General features: G+C 49.8%; 5 protein-coding genes across 5 annotated transcripts; 4 read left to right on the top strand and 1 right to left on the bottom strand.

The window, feature by feature from the left end:
* Positions 1 to 35: 35 nt before the first annotated feature.
* On the top strand, positions 36 to 4,670 carry ASPWEDRAFT_50598 (uncharacterized protein; the record flags this gene model as incomplete). The annotated part of the gene is made up of 5 exons (XM_040837466.1): positions 36 to 150; positions 219 to 1,967; positions 2,028 to 2,242; positions 2,881 to 4,094; positions 4,157 to 4,670. 5 exons carry the CDS (start codon positions 36 to 38, stop codon positions 4,668 to 4,670), a joined length of 3,807 nt encoding a protein of 1,268 aa, XP_040691070.1.
* A 1,559-nt stretch (positions 4,671 to 6,229) lies between these two features.
* On the top strand, positions 6,230 to 7,970 carry ptcG (type 2C protein phosphatase PTC1; the record flags this gene model as incomplete). The annotated part of the gene is made up of 2 exons (XM_040837465.1): positions 6,230 to 7,492; positions 7,551 to 7,970. 2 exons carry the CDS (start codon positions 6,230 to 6,232, stop codon positions 7,968 to 7,970), a joined length of 1,683 nt encoding a protein of 560 aa, XP_040691069.1.
* A 786-nt stretch (positions 7,971 to 8,756) lies between these two features.
* On the bottom strand, positions 8,757 to 9,851 carry ASPWEDRAFT_50596 (mitochondrial 54S ribosomal protein mL67; the record flags this gene model as incomplete). Its single annotated transcript, XM_040837464.1, has 2 exons — positions 8,757 to 9,503; positions 9,576 to 9,851. 2 exons carry the CDS (start codon positions 9,849 to 9,851, stop codon positions 8,757 to 8,759), a joined length of 1,023 nt encoding a protein of 340 aa, XP_040691068.1.
* Positions 9,852 to 10,251: 400 nt separating this feature from the next.
* Positions 10,252 to 12,178, top strand: ASPWEDRAFT_26783 (putative UV radiation resistance protein (UVRAG); the record flags this gene model as incomplete). Its single annotated transcript, XM_040832897.1, has 2 exons — positions 10,252 to 10,335; positions 10,400 to 12,178. The coding sequence occupies 2 exons, from the start codon at positions 10,252 to 10,254 to the stop codon at positions 12,176 to 12,178; spliced, it is 1,863 nt and encodes a 620-aa protein (XP_040691067.1).
* Positions 12,179 to 13,012: 834 nt separating this feature from the next.
* Positions 13,013 to 16,410, top strand: ASPWEDRAFT_107678 (uncharacterized protein; the record flags this gene model as incomplete). Its single annotated transcript, XM_040827908.1, has 6 exons — positions 13,013 to 13,160; positions 13,219 to 14,083; positions 14,156 to 15,138; positions 15,202 to 15,249; positions 15,306 to 15,586; positions 15,640 to 16,410. 6 exons carry the CDS (start codon positions 13,013 to 13,015, stop codon positions 16,408 to 16,410), a joined length of 3,096 nt encoding a protein of 1,031 aa, XP_040691066.1.
* Positions 16,411 to 17,516: the final 1,106 nt, after the last annotated feature.

Below are 17,516 nucleotides of genomic sequence, written 5' to 3'. Positions count from 1 at the left end.
GGTGATTTATTGGCTGGTCGAGTTTTTCCTCCATCATGGCCTCTGAGTTTATTGGTTTCAATGTCTTGGTGACCCTCCGAGCTCCCCCAAATGCAAAGATCCAAGGGCAGGTGGCCAATGTGATCGGTCAACGTTTGATGCTCCGAAATGGTATGTGTGCTACATTTTTACCATTGGATTGAGTTTACTTTTGAATTTATCTAATCTTTTACCTGCAGTGACCCTCTCGTGGAGCGGCCAGTACCTACCCACTTATTCGATCGAAGCACCCGATATTGCGGACCTGTCTCTCGGGCCGTCGAATCCAGCTCCTCCGCAAGATTCCTACCCAGAACCACCAAAGGTGGCCCCCGAGCCGGCCAGAGCTCCTACACAACAGTCGTTTGTCGATCCCGCCATTTTAAGCTTTGCAAAACCCCCTTCCCAGCAACCGAATCATGGTGTCGAAGCCGGGGTGCCGCAGAGCCAAGTTCCATCCGCGAATGTACCGAGCTCGCAGCAGGCTTATGTCTCTCAGCCAATAAATCAGGGAGTACCTACAGTCTCTGCTGCACTTACAGAACCTTTCAGTAGCTTGGAACTAGATGTGGAAGGCCAAACAACGGCCCCGCAGGAGAAAGAGCTTGATGTCCCTGACGAGAGGGCAACGGAAACGACTTACCCTGGGAAGCGAAACCGTCGAACTGGTCAAAACAAGCTGCAAAAAGATAACTTGACTGGCCCTGGCGTGGTGAACGAACACGATGGGGCGTCCAATACCAACCCGAAAACTAAAGGTTGGCGACAAACTGCTTTCGTCGAACCTTCCCATCCGCACATGCTACAATCGCCCCGATCCTATAAAGAAAGTGCTTCACATCTTAGTGGGCGACGCCGTAAGAAGAAGACTCGCGGGGTTTATTCCGAGGAGCCCAATGGTTGGGCGACGGAGGAGGCGACCGACATTCAGGAGCTGGGGGATTTCGATTTCGCTAGTAATCTTTCGAAATTCGACAAGAGGCGTGTTTTTGAAGAGATTAGAAACGATGATACCACCGCCGACGAGGCGCGCTTGGTCAGCTTTAACAGGAGAGTGCCCAAACCAGGGACCAATGGCGGCAAGAATCTTCACTGGACTGAGAACGTACTCGACAGTCCTCAAGACAGTGAGAATGGCGATACCGATGAGCCTAGCGATGCGAAGTTGAGTAGTGAAACTTACTCGGGGCGTGAGCTCTCAAGGGCCTCTGCACGAACACAAAGTTCTCGAAAGGGCAGTGCTATATTGGGACAGCCATTGGTTCCTCAAATAAACACCCTTGGACGGAGCCAGTTGAGCATTTCTCGCACTACAAGTCCCCACCCGGTTAAAACTCCCATCCCAGTGTCACCTATGAATGGCCCAAGCGTGTCTGGCGCATCATTGCGGCTGACTACCACTAATCGGAGCTGCCCAACTGTGAGCCCATTGCAAACGCTTGAGGTCGAGCAGATTGCGGTTGCGGAGCTTGGGTTGACTGAAGACATGATCACAGAAAATGCTGGACGAGGTATTGCGGAAGCTGCTGTTGGTCTTCTTCCTAACGATTCCGCGGCCCCTACGATGCTAGTGCTTACGGGCAATCATCGGACGGGAGCAAGGTCTGTTTCGGCTGCCCGCCATCTTCGCAATCGAGGCCACCGTGTGACTGTCTGCATGTTGGGTCTTGAACATGAGAGCGAGTTGCTTGAGAGCTGCCGCAAACAACTTGATGTATTCAAGAAGATTGGTGGACGTGTGCTCAGATGGGAGGAATTATCGGCGCGATTGTCAACGTCTGACTTTGGACCTGATCTAGTCATTGATGCACTGTTCGGAATGCATATTGCCTTTGAAGATCTTCGTACGGACGACCAAGGCACGGCATTCGAAATGATTGGCTGGGTCAACCGAAGTAATGTCGATGTCATGTCTGTCGACGTGCCATCCGGACTATCTGCTTCGAGTGGTAAGCATTCCGAGCAATTCTTTAGATTTATGCTGCATGAGCTGAACAACGAATTTACAGGCGAGGTGACTTTGGTAGAAGGAGGTCGATTGTGCATCAACTCAAAATCAGTGGTTTGCCTTGGAGCACCTAAGACTGGGGTACTCAACGCCCTACTTACGGGCGAAGGCATAGTGTGGAATCTCAGTGTCGCAGATATCGGGATACCGCAAATTGTTTGGAGGAAATACGGCACTCGTCGGCGCCACGGAATCGACTTTGGAAATCGCTGGGTGGTGCCTTTGCGGTTCCAAACCTCCTCTGCATAAAAAGAAGGCCTACATCTTTTACGACACGTTAATGACCGAACATATAAATGCAGGCGTTTATTGGTAGGAGAGCATAGGGTCGAAGAGGAGAATATCAGCTTTTTTTGCACTGGTGGTGTTTACAAGGGAATGCCATTACAGCGCCTGTTTAATGCACAAGAAGCGACTATGATACATGTAGTATTAGAATGTATCATTTTCCTTTCTTCCCTTTTTACATATAAGATTCTATCATGACTTTAATTTCTCTTCAAGTGCTTTAGAGATGCTCTGTAGCTAGTACTTCGTAGACGGGTGATTATGAGACTAACCTAAAAAGGCTAGCGGCATATGATACTACATCATGTCGCGGCGCGAAGCAGCGGCGAAGATCGCAAACACGATACCAAATTAATCCATCACAATGGGAAAAGGTAAGCATTCATGTCTTTTTTTTTTTTTTTTTTTTTGCTTTCCAGGCTTAGAGTATTGATGGCCCGAGTCTAATTCTTTCATAGGAACTGATAAGCTCTATGTACGACATTTTGTCCACGGCCTAACTGCTTCTCCGCGGTGTGTCCTCACTTTTTTCATCAGCAGTTACTGATCATTTGGTTGAAATATAGATCACACATTCCGAATGGGCGTCGGAAGACGCTTACTCTGCCAGCGCCGGCGCTGGCGTGGGCGGTGCGAGGAGAGGAGGCCCTCATGCGGCTTTCAAGCGACTCCCGTTTAATTTCTGCTCCCTCTCACTCCAGCCCTTCGAACACCCGGTTTGCACCTCGTCCGGAACAATATTCGACCTTACCAATATTTTGCCTTGGATAAAAAAGCACGGCAAGAATCCTGTCGATGGCACGCCGCTCAAAAGCTCCGACTTGATCAAGCTCCATCTCGCGAAGAACGAATCGGGGGAATATATCGATCCTGTGACGTATAAGGTTTTGACAGACAACACGCACGTCGTCGCTTTGCGTACTACTGGGAATGTTTTTGCGTGGGATACTGTTGAGAGACTGAACATCAAGGGGAAGCTGTGGCGTGACCTTGTTACGGACGAGGAATTCGGACGGAAGGACATCATTACATTGCAGGACCCGCAAAATATCGAGTCGAGGAATCTCAGCTCGTTCAACTACTTAAAAGAAGGAGAAAGCGGATTGACTGACGAACAATTGCGAGAGCGTGAGGATCCGTCAAACAATGTGAACGCCAATGCGCTTGGCAGTTCTGCGAAGATTCTGAAGGCCAAAGAAGCGGTGGCCAAGGCTCGTGCAGAGAGGGCTCAGCAGGCTGGCTCTGCTGCTACCAAGGGACTTTCAAAGACTGGAAGTGTGGCCAATGCTAAATCGCAATCTCAGAAAACGGCTTCGTTTCAGTCTGGGAAGGCGGTTCCGTATAATGCAGCTAAACACACTACTGGTTTGGCCGCTGCGTCGCTGACAAGTACTGGGATGACACCTCATACGTCTGGCGAGCTTGCTCTTCTCTCCGATGAAGAATATATGCTGAAGCGCGGCCGAGTCAAGCACAAAGGCTATGCCCGCATTTCAACCACTTCTGGGGATTTGAATCTGGAATTGCATACCGAATACGCACCAAAAGCTGTATGGAACTTCCTCAAGCTTGCCAAGAAAGGATACTACAGAGATGTTGCTTTCCACCGAAATATCAAAGGATTTATGATCCAAGGTGGAGATCCCACTGGTACTGGAAGGGGAGGTGAAAGTGTTTGGGGCAAGTATTTCTCTGATGAATTTGAGGGGCCTCTAAAGCACGACTCGAGAGGAACTCTCAGTATGGCGAACAAGGGCAAAAACACGAATAGCAGCCAATTGTAAGTCTTCAGCTGCATTTCTTTACGCATGTCAAACAAGCACGTACTGACTATTTCCTCAGCTTTATTGCTTACCGCGCCCTTCCTCATTTGAACAACAAGCACACTATTTTCGGCCATATTATCGACGACCCAACCCCCTCTTCGGCGACACTAAACAGCCTCGAAGCTCACCCGGTTAACTCTTCAACTAACAGACCTACCCCAGACGTTCGCATCAAAGATGTCACTATCTTTGTAGATCCCTTTGAAGAATTCCTGAAGCAGAAACAAGCAGAAGAGGCAAAGGGAAAGGCGCTTGCTGAAGGCACCGCTGATGTGGAAAAGGACTCCAGACGAGAGGACGACGACCGCATGACGTGGACCGGAAAAAGGGTTCGCGATTCCAACACAGCAGCAGCCGACGACGGCTCTGCCGGCGGAGTAGGGAAGTACCTTAAGGCTGCACTGGCTAGCCAGACAGGACAGGATGAAGACGAGATTGTTGAATTTGTCGACGAAGAGCCCGAGCCCGAGCCTGTGCGAAAGAAGGTCAAGGGAACCGGTGGCTTCGGCGATTTCAGTTCTTGGGGATGATTCCTTTAACGACTATCCCGAGTATACGACTGAATAGATATTTGGCCCGTCGCTGAATTGGGGGCGATATTATATGTATTGGTATAACAACTGTTCCATCGGGCCGAGTCCAATTTCTACCAGATTGATGTCCCCGCGTCATCTTGTTGAACCATGGACGCAGGACGCATTGGATTTGCCCCCGACTCGCCAACGGATCCGGAGAACAGGAAGAACCGGGAAGAACAAGAAATTGTACACAGAAAGATGATCATTAACTGGTATATCTGGAGAAACGGCCGAGAAACGGCATTTGCCGTTTCTGCTTGTCTAATTTACATAGCGACATGATTTCCGTGCCCTGTATATAGACGAGATTCTTCACCCCTGGTTAGAACGCAGGTATGGTCAAAAGCACCGGGAAACCCGGCATCATTGAGCAAAAGGACCCCCTTATATAAAAAGGAGCATCACACTTAATCAGGAATGAGGCGAGAGATTGCCAGGCTAGGTGTGGCCATTTCCTCCTTGCGTTCTCTATTCCCATTAGTGTGGGTATCACTAATGACACCATCGTAGATCGCAGCAATAATGATGCTGTGTTCAGCTTTTCTTCTCCAGCTTCCCTTTTCTTTCTTTTCTTTTTCAATGTCTACCCCATAATCATCAATTTGTCTTGTCTTTCTGATATGTAATTTCCCCAAAATAATAATATCCATTATATTCTATTCTACGAGACATCCCACTCCGCCCGTTCTTGTCGCGTGTTTTTCTAGGCGCTTTCCCCCCCAGGCTTTCTCCGCCTTCGGGATCGCTCAGAGTCCCTTGGCTGTGCCGCCTCAACCGCAGCATCGCCATCAAACCCACCTCAACAACCCATCCTCAAACACCTTTTCCACTGTTCGGGTTTGCTGCTTGAACATCGTCAGAAACGGATCTCAAGATTTAGTTTCTACTAAAAACTGTTCCTCGTGAGTGCTTTTGACTTCCTTCGCTGTGATTGTTCGGCGCTTTAGATACCCTGTCATTTCCAGCCGGCGCGCAGTGGGGTTGGCCAGGACCAGGCGATAATCCTCATGCCTGACTGAGGGCATCAGTTCGGCTTTAGACTGTCACTGTTGGCTTGGGTTGATATGAGACAAATATGCTTGCTTCTATTTGGTTGCGATCTATTTCCCTTCAAGGGAGATTTATCATGACATGCCACTCAGCTGTCGGTTGATCACCCCAGATTTGACCCGTCATCCGATGGCATTGCCTGCTGCCCAGGCCATCCGAATTCTCGGAATAACCATTTATTATTCTCCTCCCGCATGAGAGATAGGATTTACTGTCGTTCCAAATTAGTCGCTGACAGATTCCTTTCACTCAGCTTTGTTCCCTCGCTTCCGCAATCTATCCCGAAACCCTACGTCAGTTCAGTTCTCGGCGCCTCTCCTATCCTCCGCCGTCTTCCATCTCGTTCTCCCTTCAACCATCCACTTAACCTGGGTCGATATCCCTAGATTCAGGTGCCGACAATCAAGCTGGCAGGTAATAAGAGGAGAAGTTTTTCTAGCCAGGGTGGGTTGCTGAACAGAATGTTCAGTGGCTCCTCGAGCCCACCCAAAGAGAAGCCAGAAATTCCACAATCCGGTCCTATTGATACACCATCCTTGGCCATAAACACCGACGACGCCAACGTGTCTCAGAAGAAATTCTCAATCTCTCCTCCGGGCGGATTCTTTACCAGAAAAACAAGTGACGACCAAAGTCCCGGTGGAGACAAGAGGCGCAGAAGTAGCACAGTCACAAAAGCGGCGACCTTCTTCAGCAACGCCAAAAATTCTCTCAGTGGCAACAGTCCGCGCGAAGCACCGAGTAACAACGGATTCCAGGGCCCGCAGACTGCGCTGCAGAAGCTCGGAAGAATGGATCCAGCATTGAGTGTTCCACAGGGATCGTTGAACAATTCGGCTGGCGAATCGCTCCCCACTTTGCGCTCATCGTTCAGAGTTGGTGTCACAGAAGATCGGAATCGAAAATGTCGTCGGACTATGGAAGATACACATGCCTACCTGTACAATTTCCTGGGGACGCCCTCTCCGTCTGCCGAGGCTCTTGTCAATGGCAAGGAGTCTTCCGGCTCCGGTGATGTCTCCCCCACTGCAGAGGTCACCAGTGTTGTCGAAACCGATAATGGCTATTTTGCAATCTTCGATGGGCATGCGGGTACCTTCGCGGCCGAATGGTGCGGGAAAAAATTGCATCTCATTCTCGAGGAAATAATGCGAAGAAACCCCAACGCACCTGTTCCGGAGCTTCTGGATCAAACGTTCACCAGCGTTGACCAACAGCTGGAAAAGTTACCGTTAAAGAACAGCGGCTGCACTGCCGTGGTTGCTCTTCTAAGATGGGAAGATAGAGTTCCCAGCTCACAATCAGCAACAGGATCCGCCGCCCTTGCCCCCGCGGCTGCAGCGGCACAAAAGGGTGATACCGCGTCCGACGCCGGGGAGACCCCAACTCAGACAACTCCGTCTTCTATTCCAAAGCTACAAGAAAAGGCCGCCCGCCAACGTGTTCTCTATACGGCCAATGTCGGCGATGCCCGCATTATATTATGTCGCAATGGCAAAGCGCTGCGCTTATCTTACGATCACAAAGGGAGCGATGAGAATGAGGGCAAGCGGATAGCCAACGCTGGAGGATTGATCCTCAACAACAGAGTCAACGGTGTCCTTGCCGTAACCAGAGCTCTGGGTGATGCATACCTCAAGGACCTCGTCACCGGCCATCCATACACCACTGAGACAGTCATCCAGCCAGACTCTGACGAATTCATTATCTTGGCTTGCGATGGGGTAAGTTATATTCCTATTCTAGTTTTCAATGGACACAAAAATTTAACTGGACATGTAGCTTTGGGATGTCTGCAGTGATCAGGAAGCCGTGGACCTTGTCAGGAACATTGGAGATGCCCAAGAGGCCTCGAAGATTCTCGTGGACCATGCTCTCGCACGATTTAGCACAGATAACCTGTCTTGCATGGTTATTCGCTTTGACTCAAATCGCGTCAAAGAAGTCGTCAATCGCACTGCTGAGCCGATCGGTGTGGATGGTGATCCTACAAATGTCGACCATGGTGTGAGCGAGGCAGACAAGATTGTCGAAGGAGCTAGGAAGAGCATGGCTAACGCCGGAATCACGGATGACGCCGAAACCGCCGAAAAGGCCCAAGGTGAAATTCTCGAGAAAATGTCCAATGACGGGCCTGGTCCAGAGCTGTCTGTCAACGAACATAGCGAGGCGCTGCCGCCCACTAATACCAATAATCCCTGAGTAGAATATACTCATCAGAATTGTCATTATATTCTGAAAAGATAGAAAGCTTTGAGTTATGGCCCTGGCTGGATTGGCTGGATTGGACTGGCGTTTATTACTCTTTTTTTTTTTTTTTACTTCTGTTATTGCTGGCATCGATCATGAACTACAAATCTTCATCTTCTACTAGGGACTAAGAGTCCCTGTGCCGTGTCACTTGGCCAGTAACTATCAAGGACAATTATTGTCATTACAAACTTTTTATTCTTGCCTTTTTCATTCACACTTTGGTCATGAAGGATTTTCCTTCACTGCACTGCACTTCACTTCTCTTTTCTCTTCTTTTCTATCTACCTGTTTTTCGGGACCCGATGTCTCTTCGGCTTTGCCATCTTGTTTCTTGAGCCGGCAAAAAGAGCAAGGCGTAGACCGATAGAGGGGTTTTGATTTTTTTTTCCTTTCATATTTACCACGCATGTGCTTATATGGTTACGTCCATGATGTCAACTCCAATTTGAAATAGACCAGCATGGGTTTCTATGGGTTTTCTAGGGACTTGTGTTTCTGTTTGGAAAAGGGGGGAATTAGAACAAACTCCAGTTTTATCTGCTAAACGCCCTTGTATCATTTCCACAATAGAAAAAGAAAAGTAGTAGTTATCTAAAAGTACAATTTGGAATGCAGGGGAGTATAGAATCACTCGGTAGCAACAGATGCAGCTCGAACCAAAAAATTTCAAGACAGTCGTTTGGAAATGTATATTCACAGAAAACACCAAGGGAAGAATGTATCACATTTGGTGCTTTAAGCCTTCTCGTTGAAAGAGCCATCCGCAAGCACCTCGGTGCCATAGATGGCCTTTTGTCCCGGGATGACATGTTGGCGGGTCAAGTCCAGTTCACCGTGTCGTACCTGTTCGGGCCACGACTGAGCATACCGGGCGTCGTGAACGTCGGTCCAGAGGACCTTGATGCCCTCGCTCAGAGCGTATTCGCCTCCCTGAGGCTCCTGGATCTTGTATTCCACGCCGGGGGTGCTCAGGGCCTTCTCGAATTCGGCCACACGCTCGGCCTGCTCTGCCGCCTTCGCCTCTTCCTTCGTGCGAGCATCCCTACGGCGTCTTCTGGCGGTACGGGTAAGGTAACCTCTCTTTCCATCGGCAAATCCGTTTTTGATCTCTTCTTCTTGAATAGCCAGAACAGCAGCAATGTCAGCGACACTGGTGGCCTTCTGGTCCATGAGGACACGGGCACGGTCCTTCTTTTCCATCAACCAGCCAACCTTGTCCTTGAATTTTTCGTCAAACTTGCGGGCCTCCTCTGGGTCTCGTGGCCGCTTCTGGTTCAGGAACTGCTCGCTAATTGTGACCATTTCTCGTGGGGGAGCAAGTTGACGCTGCATGGCGAACTCGCGGAGGAGGTGGTAGGCGCGAAGACCGACCTTGGTATCGTTGAAGTGCACCGAGTAGTAGGGAACCCACATATCTTTCCGGAGAGTTGCGGGAACGGTTTTCTTGCCGTGATAGACCAGCTGGCGGAGGACACTGTTTTTCTATCGTGAAGCCCGGTAAATTAGCATAACAGAGCCATTTTTCGTTGTCTTAAATTGGAAGGACTATCTCACCTCGAGATACCGAGTCAACGAGTAAACAACCTGGTTGGTGCGGATGTTGTGGTAGACAAAGATGTTCTTCCCGTGGGTGATGGCATTCAGGGCCTTGCGAAGCCGGACTCCCTCCTTCTCCTGGTGTGCCTTGAAAGCATTTGAATTCTGCTCGCGAGCTTTCCCTTGGATCACAGATTGGTTCTCGATTGGCGGGCGGCGGACGATATTCCAGGTTCCAATCTTGGTAGGATCCAAGATCTTCTGGAAGGGTTTCTGGAGTGATTGCGAGGCCATTGCGGCCGACCGAACAGCAGTCGTGCGGCTCCCTCTTTGATGTCGATTAAATAGGGATTGAGATTTATTGTGGCCGTTCAGCCTATCGCATGGCCGAGGGGAGATGTGGGAGATGTGGTCCGATGGAGCGACGGCAGATGGTGAAATGAAGGTGAAGTCGAAGCGCGGATCAATTTTTGATGGGGAATCCGAACCGAACGGGTTAGAGTGACGCCGCTGGACTCTCCGCGATCGACTCCAACTACACTGCTGCCACCATCACAGAGCTTACAATTGCGAGGGTTTCTTTTCCTCTCAAATGCGCGTGCTCGAGTTTTGAGCTCTTTTCTTTACTATAATAATGACCGGGCGAATAGAGATATCCCCGTGCGAAAGCTAAGCTATCATCCGACGGCCCGCAATGTCACTGATGGAGGACACTTCGGGCGGCCTCGACGGCGATGGCGCAGGCAGTCGTCGTGATAGACCCTGGTTGTTTCCATCGGTAGATTCTATCCATTCCAAATACCTTTTGAATATTTGTTTTCGTGGCTGATGACCTATGTTAGAACCGCAAGCTTCGACACCTCCAGGGCATCTCCTTTCGCAACGTTGTCGTCACTCCACCCTCGAACAAGGCTCGTGGGAAAGCAATCGACGATGAAGACATTCCCAACTCTCTACAATCGCCTTCAAAGATTCTGGCCCAGAATGATAGTCGTGCTTTGCATTCGTCACGGTCGTTCACCAGCTTGAAATCCGCGGAGACTGATGAAAGCCGGAGCCGCACCGAGAAGAGACCGGTGGTACGACCACCGCGCCGGAGAAGCACGCTGCCTTGGAGTGATCCCAATCCGCAGACGAGACAGATAAAACTGGAAGATATCACAAAGAGCAGAATGGCGGACACGTGGTTCTCAATCCATTGCGATGGTATCGATTCGCCAATCTATATCAGTGAGGTCGTAGAGAATGCTACCAACCCAAGCTTCCGATCCTTTGATCTTAATGCGTGTGGGCCATTGGTTTCCCGGTTGGACCATGTTACTCTAAAACTATGGGCAAAAACGACGGCTATGGAAGAGTATGCTTTGCTGGTTGAATTGCAGCTGCATCTCCAGTCGTTGCAATTCCTTGGCAAGTCGTTGGATAACTTTCACCAGCCTCTTCCGTCAAACTCTATTCTTTTCCATTTCACAGATGGTGTTTATACCAATCTCACGGACATTCCGCCGGTTTGGACGCCTTTACCCATCAGCAGTATCTCGAGGCCTATCTCTACAGCCGGAAACACGTTGCCAACATCGTCGTACGATGCGCTGATGCGATTGGCGAATCTAGATGAATGCATTCAAGATGCACTGGCAACACGGGAGAAACTCGAATCTCAAATCAGCTCGATTCTAGAAAATAACCAGCATACTTTGACGATGACAGGCGAAGCTTCTCGGGCTCGAGAAAAGCTTGCACTCACCAAGCAGGCCGTTGCAGCTGAGAGAAAACAGCTACGTTCAACGAATAAGCGAAAGGAGGAACTTATCGCTAGTATAAAAACGAGGAAGGAAGCTATGGAGCGCGGACGTCATACCCAAGAAAAGGCCCGCAGTCATCTCCCCGATGCTCAGGTGAAATTGGCATCGAGCGCCAAACTGTTGGACCAAAACACGGAGGAATCTAAGGGTCAGATCCGGCGCATTTCTGAAGACCTCCTGACGATCTATCCCATTGAACCGATTCCCGAAAAACCGCTGGCCTTCACCATTGCTGGTCTTGCTCTTCCGAATTCAACTTTCGAAGATATTGACCGTGAATCCGTCGCGGCAGCCCTTGGATACACCGCGCACTTGGTCTACCTGCTCTCATTCTATCTATCGATCACCATCCCATACCCTATCAGCCCGCATCTGTCGAACACGCTGGTTCAAGACCCTGTATCAGTCTCGCTTCCCCAGAGAAGGTTCCCACTATATCCGATGAATGTCAACTACCGCTTTGAATACGGAGTTTTTCTTCTGAACAAAGATATTGAGTTTCTACTCAACAAGCAAGGTCTACGGGAGCTTGACATCCGCCACACCCTGCCCAATTTGAAGTATCTTTTATACGTTCTTACAGCGGGAACGTCGGAAATCCCCGCCAGGAAGGCTGGCGGCGTTCGTGGTCTCCTTCCAGGGCGCTTGACAACGCGGCGTGATAGCGCAGATAGTGTGGTTTCGAGTCAGTCAGTTTATTTCCGGAAGTCCCTGGATCCAGGATCGAAATTAAACGGCGATATCACGTCAGACAAGGGGAAGAAACCTATCCCCACCTTTTCCTACGCTTCGCCCTCGTTCCAACAATTAGCTTAAGAGCTAGTTAATAGTGACCGAAGCTTTCCCTCACCGGGGTGTGCCATTTTGGCTGTTTTTTAATACGTTTAAAGGGTTGCGATGTTATTTATTCCCCCCAATAGGATGATTGGCTTCGCAGGTTTGTATGCTTTGCATGAGATTGACGATCTAGTTGTATTTTCTTTTTCTGCTCTCATTTCTTTCCCCTTTACCAGCGTGTTTGTGTGTCTTGAGTGTGGCGATATTGTAGGCCAATTGCACCATACGTGTTTCTGTATTTCTAAGCAAGCATCTTGCATGATTTCGACAGGCTTGAATCATTGAATAGTTATCCCCATTCGCATTAGAATTGCGATCACAGGACGAGGCCAGAGGTCGACGATGGATATTAGCACCGAGTCTATATGAATTCTCATTGATAACCAGTTCTAAGAAAAGAACAACAAAGCAAGGGAATTTTTCTCCGAAATTCTGTATTTTGTTCTACCCCGCATTTCTCACCCAACAAAATCAATGAATTTTCAAAGCTGCATGGCAGGTCACTTGTCCAGCCGACTTCCTCCTCATCATTGCCATCCAAAGAACTGTTGGCGGTGAGTAGGACAATTGCATTGGATCAAGCTTTGGTTTTTGTTTCTTTTCCTACCCCAGAATATCACGGATCTGATCAAGTAAGAAAAGAAAAAAAAGAAATCAAGGAAAAGAAAAGAAACAGTGAAAGTCGCCGGCCGTTCCTGATAAAGCGCCCGCGAACCCCACCGCTTTTTGGCGGCCCTTCGCTTTGCATCGGCAACTCCATCCTCCATAGCCCACTCTTTTGCGCCGATACCAGGCGAGCATTCCAGGGCCATGATGGCAGCAGGGCATGGGAATCAGGACAGCGGTCTCTACTCGCACGCCGGCGAGGCTCAGAAATCGCCGTCGCCCCAGGCCCATCATCGTCGCGGTTATCAGGCATGCGATCCGTGTCGCAAGCGCAAGGTCAAGTGTGACCTAGGAAGTAAGATGGATCTCGCGGATGATATGGAGTAACACATTAGGCTGATCTGGAATTACAGGCGTCGATAATCCCCGTCCTCCCCCCTGCGTACGATGTCGACGCGAAAGCAAACGATGCGAGTTCTCCGCCACGAGACGCAAGCGCAAACCCTCGGAGGTAGAAGAAAATGCGGATGGGGTGCTGCGGCGTGATAAGCGGATGATGGTTGGAGAGGGGCCCTCGAATGAATCCATCAGTGATGGGTCGCCTTTTCAACAGCCAGACCCCACGTTCGATAATGATGCCAGTGATCCTCGCCCAAAGTGGCCCGAGGAGTCCCCAGCTGTCAGCAGGCTTCCTCCTCCTAATATACCCCAGAAATACACCCCCAATCCATCTGCGTCTACGGGGCACCTACAAGATGCAAGGAGTATCCGCATGTCATCAATGTACCCGGTCGGCGAGCGAACCGCTGGGATGAGTTACGGCCTCGAGGGAGGCCAGCCGATGATGAATCGCACTGCCGTCGAGTTGCTATCACCAGCCATCAGTAACAGTCATGATGCCCTTCATCTCTTGTCTGAGGCGGCTGGGCGAACCGAGGATCTCAATCGACAGAGCCTCGAGAATCGTTATGCTACTCGACAGTCTGTGTCCTCGTTCAATTCACCCATGTCCCCTATGACCCAGGCCGGTACTCCACGAAGCGCCGGCGGGTCCTTTACGAGGGGACCCCGGGCCAGTACCATGCCCATGAGTAACTATTACCAGGGTGCCGGGTCTGGTACCGTGGACCCTCAGGTCCAAGATCATCGTGACCAGGCAGATTCTTCGGGCAATCATCAAGACCCAGGGTTCCTGGATGCTGTCAAAGCATGGTCACGATTGCGTTTCGTTCGAGCAGGTTGGCTTACAGTTGAAGAGGCTATGGCCTATGTTGAATAGTAAGTTGTGATATATTTATTGCACTGATTGCAATGAAATATATAAATCCATTTTACTGACAGTCGCGGTAGTTACTATGAGCATCTCGCTCCGCTGAGCCCTATTGTCATTCCCGATTTCTCTCAATTTTCCACACATCGTTCACTTCTCACGGATGAGCCGGTGCTGGCGGTCACCATACTTACGACAGCTTCGCGGCATATGAAGCCAAAGGGGGATGGAGCCTATACGCGCTCTTTTTACATCCATGACCGACTCTGGTCGTACCTCCGAGGTATGATTGAACGTCTATTCTGGGGCCAAGAAAAATTCGGTGGAAGTAGCAGCAAACCACGGTCATTTGACCTTGCGCCCACTTCGGGCGTAGTGAACTTGAAGGGAAATCTGAGATCCCTTGGTACAGTCGAGGCCTTGCTGCTTTTAACAGACTGGCACCCAAGGAACTTGCATTTCCCTCCTGGTGACGATGAGAACACCCTCTTGGATTTGGATGCCCAGACTCAAACAAAGGATCTGGAAAATGAAAGCGAGCAAACTGCGAACAGGGCGTCTAACAGCGCCGCGGAAGGCAGGCTTGCGTTTCAAAAGTGGTTGGAGCCCGCATGGCGGTCAGACCGAATGTCGTGGATGCTGCTGAGTACTGCGCAGGCTTTGGCATTTGAGTTGGGGGTGTTTGACCAAAAGAGCGAGTCTAAAGCTGCAATTGACACCCCAGCTGAGCAGCTGCGAAAGCGTCGACTCCGCCGCCTCATACTCGTATACATCACTCAGAGCAGTGGGCGTCTGGGAATACCTTCCATGCTTCCTCTACCCCAATGGGCAAATGACATCCAGCCCTTTTCTGCCACGGATTCTAGGAGCGACGATACGACCGTTGATAAGATGCATGATTGTTGGATTGGGATTTCCAAGATCATGTATCAGAGTAACCAACTGCTGTTCGCGTCAAACGAACAGACATCGGAGCTAATCAGAAGCGGACGGTACCGAGATCAGATCGATAGGTTCCAGCCATTTTTGCGGGAATTCCGACAGAATATTGACTCCATCAGTCGTAAGTGGCCTGTCTGACAAGCATCACTTGGCTTTGTTTTAAGCAAGAGCTAACCCGAACCAGTTAACCCTGCAATGCGCAGTATATTGATGATCGAATACGAATATACACGTAGGTTTATCTTTTTGTGCTCTCAAATCCTTTTATATTATGCTAATGATATTCAGGTCTGTACGTCAACTCTTTGGCTCTGCAAGCTGTGGTCGACCGCTGGACAACGATGTCGAACGAGGCCGCTCAAGCAGGATCAGGGCCGCCCTCGGGAGGGTGGTTCCGAGTGCTGATGGAGTTATACCGGGTGAATGAACAATATATCCAGGAAGTCGTTGATGCATCACGAAAGATTCTGACGACTGTGCTGGAAAAACTTGTTCCTGGAGACCATCTTAAGCACACACCCGTGAGGACATGCTTTCGCATTCTTTCTGGCATGATCTTCATTCTCAAGGTGTGTTCCCCGGTATTGGGAAGTTTGTTCTCTAAGACTAATATTTTTTCTAGACATTTACGCTTGGTGCGAAAGAAGACGATGTTCGTGTGTCTTTGGACCTTCAGGACCGAACAGTAGAAGCACTACGGACATGTGTCGTGGACGACGTTCATCTAAGCCATACCATTGCCCGCTTGCTGGAACTGCTCACTACCAGCATCCGTACGCGTTTTCTGCGATTCGCGCCCTTGGACCGTGGAAACGATGGTGAAAGCCAGGATCGTACATCAGCACCTGTCTCGAGGCAGGAGTCGCCACGTCCGCGTGACGGCGCGCAAAGCCGACGAGAGGGGTCAACTCACTCCTGGCAAACACCCAGTACGGGGCAGAATCTTGGTTACGTTGATGGCAGCAATCAAACAAGTACGACCATGGGGTCCGTCCATGACCCACTGGCTGGGATCCCTGCACAACCGATCAACTCATCAAATATTAATGTCTCGTTCATGCCACCACCACCGTCGGTCTACTACAACTACTACGACTCAAATGCGCCACGATCCACAGGGGAGATGGAGGGTTCGAGCGTTCCATCGCAGTCAATGAACCACGACCAGGCCAACAACTCTAGTGGTCTTCCGGACTGGTTTGCTCTTCCGCTGGATCAGTTCTTCAACAGCTCCACCGCGGTAGTTGACCAGGGTCTTGGAGGCACAGGGCCCATGGTTGGTGAATTCGACATGCTGGAGGTTCTTCTCAATGAACAATATGATGGAAGTGGGGAGGGTGCTGATTCGTCCGCTGGAAGCAATCTACCTTCTCAGTTCCTGCATTCGTCATGAGATATCTGAAGTGATGTTCCTTGTCTATGCATTGTCGATCTACCGGGGTGGGCTTGGATTAATGATGTTTTGCTGTTCGACTCAAGTCTTGGGTTGATCTTCTCTATATTATGAAATACCCTACGAGCCTTTTTCCTTTTTACATGACGGCGAGCTGCTTTGTTGACTTTCTAGAAGGAGGCCCTCAAGGGAACGATATACATGTTTGGTTTTCATTTCTGCTGTTAATATTTAAGTACATTTGGCATTATGCTGTGGATATGGAAACGGTAGTGTTGGATGCCATGTTTCATCCTGGGTAGAATACAGTACATTCACATGTTGGGGAGGTTTACATTGCCTGATTTATATTGCATATGTCGCGAGGATCATTGGTATACCGGTGACTCCAAAAGAAATAAAATGTCTCATTATGAAATGAGACATTTTATTTCTTTTGGAGTCACCGGTATACCAATGATTAAATCAAAAGTACAGAATCAATAATATTGCAAGAGACAGCCATAATCATGCCATCTTCGGCCTCGTCCGATCCTGGCCTTATCGACCATCTCCAAGATCGACGCCTCTAGCCATTTAGCGCCAATCTGTCAATCGTCAAATGATAACTTCATCACTCTAGATTCACTCATTACTGCCCCCTGCTACACCATCCGGCTAGCGACCGCCGAGAAAGACCCTTTTGTTTGGAATAGAATCGTTAATTAATCAACCGGGGTGGATCGCCAAAGTCTGACTGTGACATCGCTCCGCACTAGTCGCGCTGGCTGTTCGAGATGAGCTGTCGGCCTTTCCCGAGTCGCTCTCATTTGCTCTGCAGCTGCCATCAAGAGATGCAATTCTGACCCAGAATGTTTTGATTTCCCGGACTCCCGTCGGGGCTCTGGATGTCTTTTATCGCGACGTTACAGGTGGACTCTTGTGGCCCTCTTCTGATTGCCCGGTGGGGAGAAAGGAACACCATCCTTAATATCGCCTTTTGCTGCGGACCAGCCAGTCAGCCATCGCCATCACTGTCTCCATCCCTCGTCCCTCTCTCGGACTTGACATTCCATCTCGGATGAAGCAGATAAGGCCGGATCTTCAGGGTCGCCGTCTGTTAGCCC

Source organism: Aspergillus wentii, assembly GCF_001890725.1.
Source record: "Aspergillus wentii DTO 134E9 unplaced genomic scaffold ASPWEscaffold_3, whole genome shotgun sequence".
NCBI lineage: Eukaryota > Fungi > Ascomycota > Eurotiomycetes > Eurotiales > Aspergillaceae > Aspergillus > Aspergillus wentii.
Note: the sequence above shows the minus strand (reverse complement) of the source record. Positions and strands in the feature narration are given on the sequence as shown.